The sequence below is a fragment of the Monocercomonoides exilis genome (assembly GCF_001643675.1).
Source record: "Monocercomonoides exilis strain PA203 chromosome Unknown scaffold33-1116896, whole genome shotgun sequence".
Taxonomy (NCBI): domain Eukaryota; phylum Preaxostyla; order Oxymonadida; family Polymastigidae; genus Monocercomonoides; species Monocercomonoides exilis.
In genome coordinates this window covers 1,041,797-1,056,033 of record NW_027150578.1, presented here as the reverse complement: position 1 = coordinate 1,056,033, position 14,237 = coordinate 1,041,797, and the positions used below count along the sequence as shown (strand labels likewise).

Below are 14,237 nucleotides of genomic sequence, written 5' to 3'. Positions count from 1 at the left end.
TAATTTTACAAAAATGTTAGCAATGCTGTTGAAAAAAATTCGAAAATAGTCCCATATTATATCATTTCACGAATTTCAATGGGGTGCACGGTTTGTTTAATGTTTTTGCAATTAAATATTGAGCTTGTTTTTATAACATTATTAATTATTTTAGAATTCCAAGGAGCAGAGTACCCCAGCTGAAGTTCCAGATGTTCCCATCAATGGTTTGAATTTTATATTTATTTCTGGACTTAATCACCAGTGAATTTTGAATATTGTATTTTTTTTTAATTTCACGTGAATCTTTGTAAATAACTAAATGGCGATTAATTTTGATCTTCTTGTTTGAAATGATATTTTCAAATTATTTGTTTGATTTAGATAACCCTCTTTCTGAAAAGCCAAAACAAGATTCTTCTCAATCAAATTCAGAGGAATTACCTCATGACGTTCCATCAGATCAAGTTGTACAACAGACAGGAAACGTTTCAACTAATTCAGATGAAAATTCAACAATTGATAATTCTACACCTCAATTAAGTGGAGTAGATGCAAATAGTAGTGATTCATCTTCTTCAACTCAAAACGACACTCAACAAAATGATAATGAAAACGCAAATAGCAATAATTTAACTTCAAATAATGGCCATCCAGAAGAGTCTTCCAGTTCTTCAGATTCAAGCGAGAACAGAGAAAGCAATCATGATGAAGTTAAAAACAATGGAAACAATTCGTCGAGCAATGAAAAAAAAGAAAGTGGAAAAGAAAATGAAGAAGAAGAAGAAGAGGAGGAGGAGGAAGAGGAGGAAGAAGAAGAAGAGAAGGAAGAAAATAAAGGAAAAGAAAAAAAGGAGGGAAAGGATGAAGTTAAGATAGATGCGAATTTACAGCAAAATGCAAATGAATCTGAATCTCTTCGAGATCAAAATAAGAGAAATGAAAAACCGGAGGAGAAAGAGAAGGAGAAAGAGGAAAAGAAGGAGAAGGAGAAAGAGGAAGAAGAGGAAGAGGAAGAGGAAGAAGAAGAAGAAGAGGAGGAGGAGGAGGAGGAAGGGGAAGGAGAGAAAGAAAAAAAAGAGAAAGAAAAGCAGAATGCGAATAATTATTCAAAAGAAACCGAAAAAGCAGGAAACAGCTCGTCATCGTCTTCACAAAGGACAAATGAAAGAGAAGAGGAAAACAATGAAAATGCTTCAAGAACAACAGAAATATCTTCTGATCAGCAAAAACAGGAAAATGAAGATGGAAAAGAAAGGCCAGATGCTGAGATGCCAAAAAGCGGACAAAAAGCCGAAAAGGAAAAGGAGATAAAAGAGGAAAAGAAAGAACAAAAAGAAAAAGAGGAAGAGGAGGAAGAGGAGGAAGGGGAGGAAGAGGAGGAAGAGGAAGAGGAAGAAGAAGAAGAAGAAGAGCATAAGGAAGAAGTTAAAGAGGATAGAAACAAACAAAAACAGGAAGAAAAAGAAGAAAAGAAAGCTTCAGGTGCAAATGATAATGCTTTCTCTTCGAAAGACACAAATGCATCAAAAGCAGAGAGTGAAATAGCAGCTGCCAAAAAACAGAAAGAAGAAAAGAAAGAGGAAGAAGAGGAAGAAGAAGAGGAAGAAGAAGAGGAAGAAGAGGAAGAAGAGGAAGAAGAAGAAGAGGAAGAAGAAGAAGAAGAAGAAGAAGAGGAGGAGGAGGAGGAGAAAAAAAATAATTCAACAGAAGCAAATTCAGAAGGCAGAAATAACACTGTTGCACAATCTATTGTTGATGAGTTAAAAATGAAAATGGCAGAAAAAGCAAAGCAAAAGCAAAAGGAAGAAGAAGAAATGGAAAAGAAGAGAATTGAAGATGAGAAAAAGAAGAAAGAAGAGGAAGAGGAGGAAGAAAGAAGAAAGAGAGAAGAAGAAGAAAGAGCAGAAATGGAAAGGAAGAGAAAGGAAGAAGAGGAAGAAGAGAGAAAAAGAAAAGAAGAGGAAGAAAAGAAAAGAAAGGAAGAAGAAGAGGCAGAAAAGAAAAGAAAAGAGGAAGAAGAAGAGAAGAGAAAGATGGAAGAAGAGGCAAGACAAAAAGAAGAAGAGGAAAGAAAGAAGAAAGAAGAGGAGGAAGAAGAGAAGAAGAGAAAGAAGAAAGAGAGAAAAGAAGAGAGAGAAAAGAAAAGAAAAGAAAGGCTTGAGTTGAAGTTAAAGAAAAAACAAGAAAAAGAACGAAAGAAACAAGAAGAAGAGGAAAGGAAGAGGAAAGAGGAAGAGGAAGAAGAGAGGAGAAAGAAGGAGGAAGAAGAAAGAATTAAGAGAGAAGAGGAAGAAAGAAAACAAAAGGAAGAGGAAGAGAGGATTAAAAGAGAAGAGGAGGAAAGGAAGAGAAGAGAAGAAGAAGAGAAGAAGAAGAAAGAAGAAGAAGAGGAAAAGAAAAGAAAAGAGGAGGAAGAAGAGGAAATAGATGTGATAATAGAAGATATAACTCCGATTGCAGAATCAACAACAACAACAAAGAAAAAGAAGAAAAAGAAGAAGAAGAAGAAGAAGGAAACAGCTGAGACACATGCAGCAGAAGACTCAGCAGAAGCACAATCAAAAGTGGCAGCTACACCTTCTGCCTCATCTGCCTCGTCTGTGTCATCTGTGTCATCGCCAAAGCCATCGAAAATACCTCGACTGGCAAAGAAAAAGAAGACTGTTTCACATTCGAGACAGTCTTCATCGACTGCCTCTTTGAATGGTGTGGCTGAATCACCCTCATCAGCATCTCTCCAAACAACATCTTCAGCCACTCTCTCAGCCACACCCTCATTCAGCGCATTCGGTTCGACTCTTTCGTCCTCCTCGTCCACTCATCGTCTGCATCCACATTTCTCTTCGTCTCGCTTTGCCTCGCTGTCTGACACGCAGCTGCGCCAACTGCGCGAAAAGAAGAAGGCCGAGCTGATCGAAACAGGCGATGCCATCGAGCAGCAGATGAAGCGCATTCGCGTCTTCTCCAGCGAGCTCGCCCTGCTGCGTGTACAAGAGGCAGAAGAGCAGGCAGAGCAGGAACGGATGAGAAGGAGAGCAGAAGCAAGAGGAGGCACCTCGTTCTCACTGGTCTCATCGCCTGCCTCGTCCTCTTCGCAGCAGAGAGGCCGGTCGCCTTCAGTCTCTTCGTCATCAACATCTGCCAGACGAAGCAGCATGTCTGCATCTCCCTCGCAAAGAGCAGCCAGACGCAGTTCAGTCGATTTCCGGTCGAAGGAGAACAAGGTGCGGCTGGAAGAGAAGCTGAAGCAGGTGAAAGAGGAGAAGGCAAAGATGACTGAAAGAGAAGTCAAAATGAAGGATGAGTATGCACTCATCGAGGCTGAGCTGAAGAAGAGACAGAGGATGAAGGGGAAGGAGGGGATGGCATATGGCTCAGGTGTTGATGGCGCTGCTGTGGAAGAGCAGTCAGAATCAGACAGCGAAAACTTCGATCAGGAAAGGAGAGAAAGACGAAGAAGGATCATCCGATCGCCTTCTGCATCTTCTCTTTCTGTGCGCAGTTCATCCTCTTTGAATGCATCTCGCAGCACATCCCGCTCTCCGTCTCCTTCTCGTTCTCGTTCTCTTCACTCAGCACAGAGACCTCAGTCAGCTCAGGCAGCACACTCTGCCCATCAGCGCTCTTCGTCTTCATTAGCCACTCCGCGTCCAGGTCTTCCCCCGCGTCCTTCCAACGCCTCTCCTTCTTCCTCTGCCCTCTCGCCACAGTCAAGTTCTCCACGCTCCTCGTCTCCTCGCCCTCTTTTGCCTCACTACACCTCGTCTCCTTCATCTTCTTCATCAGCTTCATCATCATCATCATCTTCTTCTTCTTCTTCTTCTTCTTCTATTCGTTCTCGCTCACCCCGCCCTCCTTCTCCCCGCCTTTCTCTATCTCTTTCTTCCACACACTCATCCACACACACTGGCACTGCTCGTTCTTCATCTCCTTCTTCTTCTCGTCTGCTTTCTCCTTCCTCATCTGCCCCAAAAGAACCTTTTCGTTCTTCATCGCCTCGTCCATCTGTAACAACTCCTTCATCCTCCAAACATTCACTTTCATCTTCATCATCATCATCTTCTTCTTCTTCTTCTTCTTCTTCTTCTTCTGTTCAACCTCGTTCTCGTTCTGCCTCTCCTCGTTCTCGTTCTCCTCGCCCGTCTTCTCCCTCTGCATTCATCGATCTCTCTCGCGCTGCTCTGACAACTCCTCCTTTGAACAACCACAACTCTTCAGCAGCTTCTGCTGCGACGCCATCAACACATTCTTCTTCTAATCGTCCTCAGTCTCCTCGCATTTCTTCTTCTCCGTCGGTTTCCTCTTCTTCTTCCTCTTCTTCTTCCTCTTCTTCCTCGTCTTCTTCGATGCTAAGCCAAGCAGTGAAAACATCACCTTCTCATCGCAGACCTCTTCCAGCTCATGTTTCATCATCCTCTCGTTCTGCTTCATCGCCATCATCATCATCTTCTTCTTCTACTACTACTACTCCAAAATCTGCATCTTCTTCCTCATCCACTTCTTATTCCTCGCTCCAAGCAAAGATGTCCAAGTACCATCAGAAACAGCACGAAAAAGAGGAAGCCAAAAAGATGAGTGCGACAAAGTCATCTTCGCTGAGCTCTCTTGCCCCTGTGCCAGAGACAACGGCAAACATTCCCATTCCGTCGCCTCGGACAACACTGCCAAATGCCATCAGACCAGAGGAAGACGAGGAAGAGGAAGGAAGCGCAAAGAATGGTGCTTCATTTGATCAGAGCACGAAAGAGGAAAGCAATTCTATGAATGAGGAGAATGTTAGCATGACTAAAGGAAAAGATGAAGATAATGCTGAAGTGTATGCTGAAGAACAGAAGACGAAGAAGAAAAAGAAGAAGAAGAAGAAGAAGAGTGCAAAACAAGAAATTAAAGTTATTGAAATTGACTGGAATGACGACGATGACAACGAATAAATGTTTTTAAATCTATCGTTTTTTCAGTAAAGTCAGCTTTTCACTTCATCAACTGGGCAACCAGAATGTGAATTCTTTACTCAACTTTCTCCCTTTTTTTCATTTTATAGTGATTTATTTGCTAATTTCTTTTGGTTGTTTTTTTCTTTTTTTTAATTCCTTTGTCTTCTTGTTGCTTTTATAACAATACAAAGAAAGAGGTATTGTTCAATTCGATACAAAAGGTGGAGTTCCACCAGAAACTGATAAATATTCTAAACGCCCAAACACAAATGTCCAAATTATTTGACAAAATAACTAACAAAATGTGCTAAAAAAATAAAAATAATAAACAGTTGGAGGCAATTAAGCTTTATCAACAGTGACACTCAACTCAATGTCACTTCCAGGATCCTTTTTGACAAGAATCTTGAAATGGCTGATGCCAAGAACACAGACACGGCATTCAGCTCCTGCTTCTCTTTCGACCTCGACGCCTTCGCTCTCCACAAACACGTCTGCACCTGGCTCTGACTTGTCAGCTGTCTCCTTCAGCTGCTTCAGTCTTTGCGATATTTCATCTGGAATAATTACCAGAGTCCCCGCCTGCGAAAGAATCACAACATGATTCTACATCAAATTTTTGATTTTTTTAATTATTATTTTTTTCATAATGAAAATTTGTTCAACTTAATTTCGAATAAAACAAAAGCAGAAATCATACATCAATGTTCTGCACATTCAACTGGATTTTCCTCTTTCCTTCTTCTGCAACACAAATGCATCTTTTTGTGGCCCCGTCCAAAAGAGCATTCCCAAATCTGATGTTGCTGTGTGTATCTTGTGGAATCGCTGCAACGGTCCTGAAGGCTGACCATCCGCCAACGTCAAACCAAGGAAAGGCTCCAGAAATGACACATGCAGACAACGAATGAGTTGTGCTTGCTGGCGAATAATAAAAAGGAATAAATTTGAAAAAAAATTGTATTTTTGTAAAAATTCAATCGAAATTGAAATAAAAAAATAAATAAAATAAAATAAAAAGCATTCAGACGACAAAAGATAATATTAAAGTTGTTCTCAAAACAAGACTCAATTAATTGAATGCACGAAGCACACTTTCAGTTGTGAGAGGCATCATTACAGCATAATCGATAGAGCAGTCAACAACTGCAGATGGATTCAATGGATTGGGAATCTTCGACTGGAATGTTAGGAATGTCTTTTCCTCTTCTTCTTTTGTGGAAGCAGCACACAAAGCATTGTAGCTGGCAGAAATTGATGGATGAAACTGCTGAAGTGCTTTTTCCATCGTTGGCACTCGAAATACAAACATTCCAGCATTCCATGTCCAAGCAAGAGAAGTGGAAGAGGATGATGTAACAGAAGAAGAAGGTGTTGAAGATGAAGTGGATGATGCTGCTGACTCGTTTTCTTGAATCATTTGAGCTGCTCTCTCAACAGAAGGTTTCTCTTCAAATCTTCGAAGAGGATAAATTGTGTACTGTGGATATTTTTTATCTTTAATTTCTATTGGAGAAGAGAACACTGAATTTATTGCTCCAAATCCGATCCAATCTGATGGTTTTGTTGTTGGTTTTATTCCAATCGTTACAATGCAATCATTCTGTTGAGCACATTGACGAGCTGTCTCCAATGTTGCACGAAAAGTTTGTGTGTCAGAAATAATATGATCCGCTGTCACAACACACATCGTTCCGTTTGGATCAACTTTTTTAACGTGGGACATTGCATAGAGAATTGCTGGAAGAGTACTACGTGGTGCAGGTTCTCCGATGAAATTGTCTCTTGGAATCTCAGGAATGTGTTGTGCAAGAACTGGCGCAAACGCTTTGCTCGTGACAACAATGAATTGCTTTGGATCAAGTGGTGGAACTGTTGTCTTTATTTAAGAAAAGGTTCAATAAAAGCAGTGAAAAACAAAAATTACAAACCTCGGCGTATTGCCCACAAAGACGATCTACAGCTTGCTGAGACAGTGTACGTCCACATTTCACTGGATCAAACATAATTTTATTTAGTGGGAAAAAACGAGAGCTGATATAAAGCAAGAATGAATTTTTTTCTGATAAGCAACAAGAATAAAACCTTGCCCCTCCTGCAATCATGCATGCCCACCAAGACTTATCCATTTCTTTTTGTTTGATTTCCATTTCAATGACTATATTTGTATGTCACAATTGTTTTAGTATTTTTTTATTAAACTGATCAAATGCAGCATAATAAGATGTCAATTTCTGAAAAACAACTTTCCTGGGAAAGCCTTGACAGCAATGATTTCAATCCAATAAATTTCGTCAATACTGCATTTCCAACTGAAGAATCGCTCGGGGAAGTTGAACGAACTGTGGCAATCTTGCGAGAACGCATCACTCAGCTTGATTCGGAAATGTCCGATGCTGTAAGAAAGCAATCTCTTTCTCGATCGCAAGGAAAAGAACAACTTGAGCGTGCTCATGCTGCCATTGAGGTATCTTAAATTCTTTATTTTTTTATAAAGATGTTTGCGAAAATAACATAAGCTCCTAAATATGAAAATTGAAGCAATAAAGCATAAAAGCGATGAATCAGAGCAAATGTTGCAACAATTGTGTAAAGAAATAAGTGAGTTAGATCATGCAAAGCAGAATATTTCTCGAACTATTTCCACTTTAAAAAATCTGCAAAATTTCGGTATTTACATTCGTATCGATTTTAAAATTGCAGCAAATTTATATTGTTTTCTTTGCATGCAGCAACTAGTCTCGGGACTTTGAGAACGTTGGTCGAAAGAAGATTTTACACAGAAATTCCTGATCACTTGACAGTATGTTGTTTATTCGCGTTAGACGAAAAAATATTGAATTTATTTTTCAATTTCAGATCACATTTTCTCTATGTTGTCAATTTGAACAATATGAAGCTCCTCAAATTCGTAAGCTTGTCGATGAAACGTTTGAAATTGAGCAACTACTTGAAAGGATAATTTCTAAAGACATAATGATGTATGTGATTAATTTAAGACTTCTTTATAACAATTGCTTTTTAAAGACTTGGAGATCTTGATTTATTTTTAAATGAAACAGAAATAGCTCGAATGCGAAGTGCCTGTGAATGTGTATCAATTTTAGGGGATGATTTCCGGTACGCAACATTTCTTATTTTGAACCTCTTCGTTTAAACAGGAAATAACAATAATTTTTGTTCATGGATGGCTTTTGTTTCCACATCAGCTCAAAAATAACGCACAGTCTTTGCCAATCGTATCTTCTTCCTTATCAAAAAGAGTATCTCTTTGGAGGTCCGAAGAACGAACTGAAATATGTTCCTGGGCGCTTCAGCTGGTTCAAAGCAGTTATTCAAAGCATCGACAGGAGACGTGGCCTGATCCCGCCAAACTGGTCAATGCAGGCACACCTGGCATTTGACTTTTGTGAGATCACACGCTCAGACCTGTCTTCTGTTCTGGATTCAGCGCAGAGGGGAAAGACACTCGTTGTTGCGCTTCTTGTGAAGACGATGGTGAAAACATTGGAATTCGAAGAAGATCTGGAAATGTACTTGAAGGATGTGACTGTGCACATTGAATATGATGATGAAGAAGATAGCAGCGATGAGATTGATTCTGATGATAGTGAATCAGATTATGGAAATGAAGAACCTTCTCGGAGGAGTAGAACATTGAAAGGAGATATTGAGATTGACGATGACGAAGAAGGAAATTATGATGCATTGCAAGGTGTATCTCGAAGGCAGCGACGTAAAATGCAAAAAGAAAAAGAGAGGAGAAAAGAGGAAGAGCAAGAAAGAGAGCAAAAGAGAGAGAAAGGGAAAAACAAAACAGTCACAGCAGAAGGCGAATTCAGCGCCAGAGCGGCACGTGGGAGAAAGCTTGCAATGAAAAAGAGAGACGAAGAAGAAGATGAAGAATTTCTGCCAGACAACAAAAATGAGCTGGATGATGACGCACCGGCAACATCTGCCGCGCAAGTTAGGGCAAAATGGGAGAAAAGACGGCAGGCAGAGAAAGAACGAAAGAAAGAGGAGCAAAGAAAAGAAAAGATGAGAATAAAAGCAGAAAAGAAAGAGAGAGCAAGAATGATGGGCGAAATTGTCATTCCACCTTATCTTCCTCATTTCAGAGGTGCCATTTCGTCTTGCTTTGTTCCTCATCTTGGTCTGTTCTTTTTTTTGAATATTGTCTTATTCAATTATCATTCTATTTTTTTGAATACTTACTCTTTTGCATTTATAACTTATATGTTCATATCTCTGTTATTTTAGGTCTTTTCATCAAGCAAGAAGACGAGTCACTCAAAGCATTGAATGACGAATTGATTAATGATAATGAAACAGCACGAGATGACGACGTTGTTGTGCTTAGCAGTTCGACACTTCTATTCCAGCGAATTAAAACTGGATATGCTCGCACAAAAGCCCTTTCAACGGGGCAGCCGCTCGCAGACATTTCATTTGCTTTCCTGAAAAATATTAAGCTTTATCTTGACAATCACTTCCTAAAGCTACCAAAGTGTGTATTTTTCAATCAATACATTATTTTTCTATCTTTTTTATTCTTTCATCATGACTTTGTGATTTCAGATGTGTTCAATCTTTATCTTCCTCTCCAACCATTCCACCTTTTTCTCCTGGTGATGTTCGAATGACCGACAATGAGCTGGAAAGTGTGTGCGTGTTGATCAATACAGCAATGTATGTGTTTGAGACCACTCAGCAGCTTGTGGACACCATCAGCCGCGTCATCGAGTCACAGTATGCGAAGTCAATTACACCTGAAGAGCCTCAGCAAAAGGCCTCACAGATCATTTCAGTTGGACAGATGGGGCTGATATACGCTGTGCTCACACGCCTCGACCCAATCATCTCATCCATTCCGAAGATGCTCGACAAAATCCAGGACCCTCTCCCGTCTCCATCTCAGTCGCAAACCACTTCATCCACTTCATCACTTCCTGGTCCTCTCGCCACCCTTGCCTCATTCACCTTGTCTCTCACTTCCTCCTCTTCTCCTTCTCCACCTGCCCCGTCACCTTCGATGGCTGGGCGCGACTCTTCTGTTATCCATTCACTTCGCACAGCACTGCCAGCATCACTCGACAGAATACAAGCCACGTTGGACAATCGGAGGTGGCAGAGGTTCTACAGTCTGTTTGTGAAGGAGCTAATCAACAGATTCTGCCATATTGTTGATGGGATCAAAAGACTCAGCAAAGAAGCCGCTGCACAGCTACTGTGCGACATCGAAGAGATAAAAGCTATTTTGGTTGTTGTTGCTTCAAAGAGGCAGAAGGCAGTTGATGCAATGTATGATTCATTTATATGATTTGTATTGTTTATTGTTTGTGTATGTCATTTGCTTAGGCTGAAACAAATCATCGACAATGGATTCAAAAGAATAAAAAAGATTTGCAGTTTAATAAGCGTACCGTTAGATGTTCTGGTGGGCACATTTTTTGCCACGTTTCCTGATGGGCAGCCTCTGGACTTTCTACGCATTGTTGATTTGAGAGTGTGTATTGAAGTATTTCTTTCTGCTTATATTTTATTCTCAAATTTACTTTCCTTTTCGTTATGCTCTTTCAGCAACTGAAAAAAGACGATAGGCAAATCATTTTGGAAGATTTTCAAAAGTCATTTGAGCAAAAATGACTTGCATTTCACTGTTTAAAATGAAATATATTCATTTTTTATTAAAAATTAGAAAAAATTGAATGTTTTCTTTCAAGCATATTTTGAAAGCATTAACTTCACATTTTAAAATGCTGTTTTTTTTTTCCCCAAAAATCGAGTGCATGAATGGTCTTAAAAAGTTCGATCATGATTTATATTCGAAATGAGAAAATAATCTTTCCAAGGAATTTTGAAATTTTTTTTGTAAAAGAGGATGTACAAAAAGATTTAAAAACTAAAAAACATTTTCGCAAATGAAACTCGCTTAATCATAAACAAATGAAAATGCATTCATACAAGGAATAACACAAACAAAAAAATATATTTTCATGACAATAAAATTTGAGAAAATTTCTTTAAAAATTAAACTTTAAACACTTTTTGAACCATACAGCGAAATAAAAATAAATGCTCTCGTTTTTAAGAGATTTAATTCCATGCTTGTGATAATTCTTCTCTGAAAAGTCAATAAACAAAAGCACTTAAAAAACAAAAGAAAATGTGAAAACTTACAAAGCAATAAACGTTTTTTGCTTTCTTTGAATAAAACTCTAATAAATTCCAATTTACATTTCCATCCAGCTCTCTATTATTTATAATCTCTTATTGTCATGTAATGTCTTCTATTCTTTCTCACAACACAGACAGTAACGGCAACCACTGTAACAATAGCAGCAACAACAAACACACTTACAGAAACAATAATTCCAAAAAGCTGTTCTTTCGTCAATTTCTTTGAATTGTTCTTGTTTGGTTTATCTTTCTTCTGTATGATTACCATCACACTTGCTGTTCGCTTCTTTTCTGCTCTAATAATTCCATACGAATATGTAAAGCGGAAGGCAAATGATGTGCAATCATCATCATTAAACAAATATGAAGGAATCTTCGCTTTCATATATGTCTCATTTGAATATTCTGAAATATAGCAATCTGCCCATATCATCTCTTTTCCTTTCTTTTTTTTGGATGCTTCAAACGTCAGTCCACAAGGAAATAGATACGATCCATGCACAACCGCCTCAATTTCTTTCTTGTTTTCTTTTTTGATCTGCTGTTCATTCTTTTGATTAGAATCTTCCCATTTAAGCGTAACGTTTTTCAAAATGGGAGAAAAAAAATATGAATCCATATTCTCAGCAGCTGTTCCAGATGCTTTTATATCAGATATCATTCCAAACAGCTTTCCATCTAACCCATCGCTTCCAGGTGTCAAGGAATCCAACTGAGTGTTACACCTGATTTCTTCTCCAGATTGGCGGATGCTGTGGCGGATCGAATGATATTTCTCCCAATTCTCTCCAGTAGGATGGTTGTTAATGAAACTGCAATTGCTTATCCTCAGATCAGATGAATCAGAAAGAATTGCACCATCACTTATATCCGCAAATGTGCTATCGTCAATGTGTGCTTCAATTGACTTTCTTATATAAAATAATCCAGAATCCCACAAACACAACGGATTATCCTCTTTTCCAATTCTGTCAATTGTACCGAATTTTGGTTCTATTTCACCCTTTTTCAAAAAATTGTCATTATTTTGAATTAGATTATTACAATGATGACACTTTTCAGTTATATTTCCATTTCTTCCGTAAATAACTAGTTGCGAAACGGTTACATATCCATCATAAAAATTAAATAGTTTGTAAGGAAGCATCTTTCCTTCTCCGCCAAGCACGTTCTCTCCTGTAAGTCCTGTGTACCATGGTCGAAACACAACATCATTCATTTGAAACTTATTTCTTGCGTAAATCAAATCGAGTGCATCTCCTTCGATAGCATCTGGGTATTCGAAATCAATGTGTTTAAAATGCAAACTATTGTATGATATTTCAAACACGGTATCTGATGCGCCTGCTTCCATTTTTGCTCCAATGCGAATGGTTCCACAACTTGGGTTCGTTGAAAAAGGTGAATTTGAAGACGTAGAAGTTTCAGATACCGACGAAATCGCTCCAATACTCAGTATTTTTAATGGTTCATTCATGCAAACTCTTCCGTTAATCAGCATCATAAAATGACTACCTTGTATTGCGTGATGAAATCCAGTGCTTATCATATCGCACGGTTCTTCCATTCTTCCACATTCTTTATTTTCGCTTGATTCATCTCCTCCCACATAGATCGTTGATGAATGATAAGGCAATCTGTTTTCTTCGTCGCTCAAGAGATCAATGATTTTTCTTTCTCCATTTTTTCTTTCTTCTAAAAGTATTAAATTCTCCTTTCCATAAATATTATTCATCTCAAGATAAAACATGTCATTGCTAATCTGCTCTCTCCCAACTGGCACTGAAATGAAAATGTGCTGTCCTTTATCTGCACTGCAGTTTGCAAATGTCATCTGTGAAATATAAGCTAAAAATTGTTCAGTTGTTTCGTCGGTAGCTTTGATATACATTGCCCCACCTTTTGATACTTCATTTGACCTTAAATACCTTTTGTTCGAACTTGCTTGCCCACTTCTGCATGAGCAGTTTGCAAAGTTCAAATCATTGAACATCTTGTAACTTTTGCAGTCTCCAATTTCCACATACAAAGCCCCTCCAATTTTATGTCCAATTGAGTTGCAATTCGAAATTTTTCCTTCAGACAAATAAATTTTTTGGCATCCGCTCAAAATTGTGAAAACTGATTGGGTATCGCTTGTAGTTGAAATCGAATCAAGAACGATATTGTTTATATGTATCTCTTTTAAATTAGCTGCAAGTATAAATGCGCATGCAGACGAAAAATGTTCGAAGATTGATTGAGAAATATTAAGTACTCCAGAATTGCATTCAATTAAAATGCAGTTCAAAGCCTGATTAGAATCAGTTGAAGTTATATTATCTCGATAAATACAAAGTTTTGCATCTTCTCCATCACATACAAATAGTCCATTGTCTCGACCACTTTTTCTTGCTGTGTCCACAATGACTTTAGCACCGCACAGCTCCAGATACCCTCCTTTCTTCAAGTTGAATAGACTCTCTCCCTGCTGCACTTTCGTTTCATCCAATACATTTGTGAGTGAAATTCTACAATCGTCTTTGCCTTTGATCTCAATGTGATATGCTTCGATTGTTATTGGTTCCGTATCATATTTATTGCATTCTTCCGTCGTGTAGATTGAAAATGGTCTTTCCGGAAGACTGTTAGCAATCGCTTGTTTCAGTGTTTTGCATGGAGTCTTTTCTTGATTTCCGCATTCTGCGCTGTTCGCTCCGTTTTTTGCGTCAACGTTCAATTTCAATGAACCAATTTTAGCCATTCGTCGTGAAATACTGATGATCCATCCTTTTTCATAACACATACCAGATTCTTCGTTGTTGTGCTAAAGCACTTTTCGTCAAAAGGTGTTTTTATCAAATGTGAATTTCCTTTGCACATGATTGCCGCATCATCTCCGCTAAGGAATGCTTTATTGTTTCTGAAAAAACAGTTCTTAAATAAGATAGCTCCTTCTTTGATTTTTTCCTCTCCAAAAATTGCTTCAATCCCACCACCATTCGTTGCTTGACACACTTCAAATGACACGTTTGTGCATTCAAGTCCTGCTATCTGTGTTAAATCATGAATCATCAGCCCTCCGCCATCTCTGATTGCCTTGCACTGGAAAAACACCACATTCTCCAATTTAACTTTTCCTTTTGTCGCTCCAATCATTAT

The 14,237-nt window shown here is 38.6% G+C and overlaps 4 protein-coding genes across 4 annotated transcripts; 2 read left to right on the top strand and 2 right to left on the bottom strand.

Moving 5' to 3' along the window:
- Nucleotides 1-78: 78 nt before the first annotated feature.
- MONOS_7410 (uncharacterized protein) lies at nt 79-5,183 on the top strand (the record flags this gene model as incomplete). The annotated part of the gene is made up of 3 exons (XM_067877732.1): nt 79-90; nt 155-206; nt 364-5,183. The coding sequence occupies 3 exons, from the start codon at nt 79-81 to the stop codon at nt 4,911-4,913; spliced, it is 4,614 nt and encodes a 1,537-aa protein (XP_067724511.1). The 3' UTR covers nt 4,914-5,183.
- Nucleotides 5,122-7,066, bottom strand: MONOS_7411 (Mannosyl-oligosaccharide 1,2-alpha-mannosidase; the record flags this gene model as incomplete). The annotated part of the gene is made up of 5 exons (XM_067877733.1): nt 5,122-5,522; nt 5,617-5,837; nt 6,012-6,795; nt 6,848-6,950; nt 7,002-7,066. The coding sequence occupies 5 exons, from the start codon at nt 7,064-7,066 to the stop codon at nt 5,259-5,261; spliced, it is 1,437 nt and encodes a 478-aa protein (XP_067724510.1). The 3' UTR covers nt 5,122-5,258.
- A 71-nt stretch (nt 7,067-7,137) lies between these two features.
- MONOS_7412 (Vps53B, component of GARP and EARP complexes) lies at nt 7,138-10,638 on the top strand. Its single transcript, XM_067877734.1, has 10 exons — nt 7,138-7,383; nt 7,436-7,586; nt 7,649-7,719; nt 7,776-7,897; nt 7,944-8,036; nt 8,126-9,069; nt 9,177-9,423; nt 9,495-10,217; nt 10,275-10,422; nt 10,497-10,638. The coding sequence occupies exons 1-10, from the start codon at nt 7,141-7,143 to the stop codon at nt 10,560-10,562; spliced, it is 2,808 nt and encodes a 935-aa protein (XP_067724509.1). The 5' UTR covers nt 7,138-7,140; the 3' UTR covers nt 10,563-10,638.
- A 534-nt stretch (nt 10,639-11,172) lies between these two features.
- Nucleotides 11,173-13,881, bottom strand: MONOS_7413 (uncharacterized protein; the record flags this gene model as incomplete). Its single annotated transcript, XM_067877735.1, has 1 exon — nt 11,173-13,881. One exon carries the CDS (start codon nt 13,879-13,881, stop codon nt 11,173-11,175), a length of 2,709 nt encoding a protein of 902 aa, XP_067724508.1.
- Nucleotides 13,882-14,237: the final 356 nt, after the last annotated feature.

Bases quoted from the DNA above. Each gene is read 5' to 3' on its own strand.
- MONOS_7412 (XM_067877734.1), top strand. From the start codon at position 7,141: ATGTCAATTTCTGAAAAACAACTTTCCTGGGAAAGCCTTGACAGCAAT. The intron at 8,037-8,125 runs GTACGCAACATT...TTTCCACATCAG, and splicing joins ATTTTAGGGGATGATTTCCG to CTCAAAAATAACGCACAGTC. The intron at 10,423-10,496 runs GTGTGTATTGAA...ATGCTCTTTCAG, and splicing joins TACGCATTGTTGATTTGAGA to CAACTGAAAAAAGACGATAG.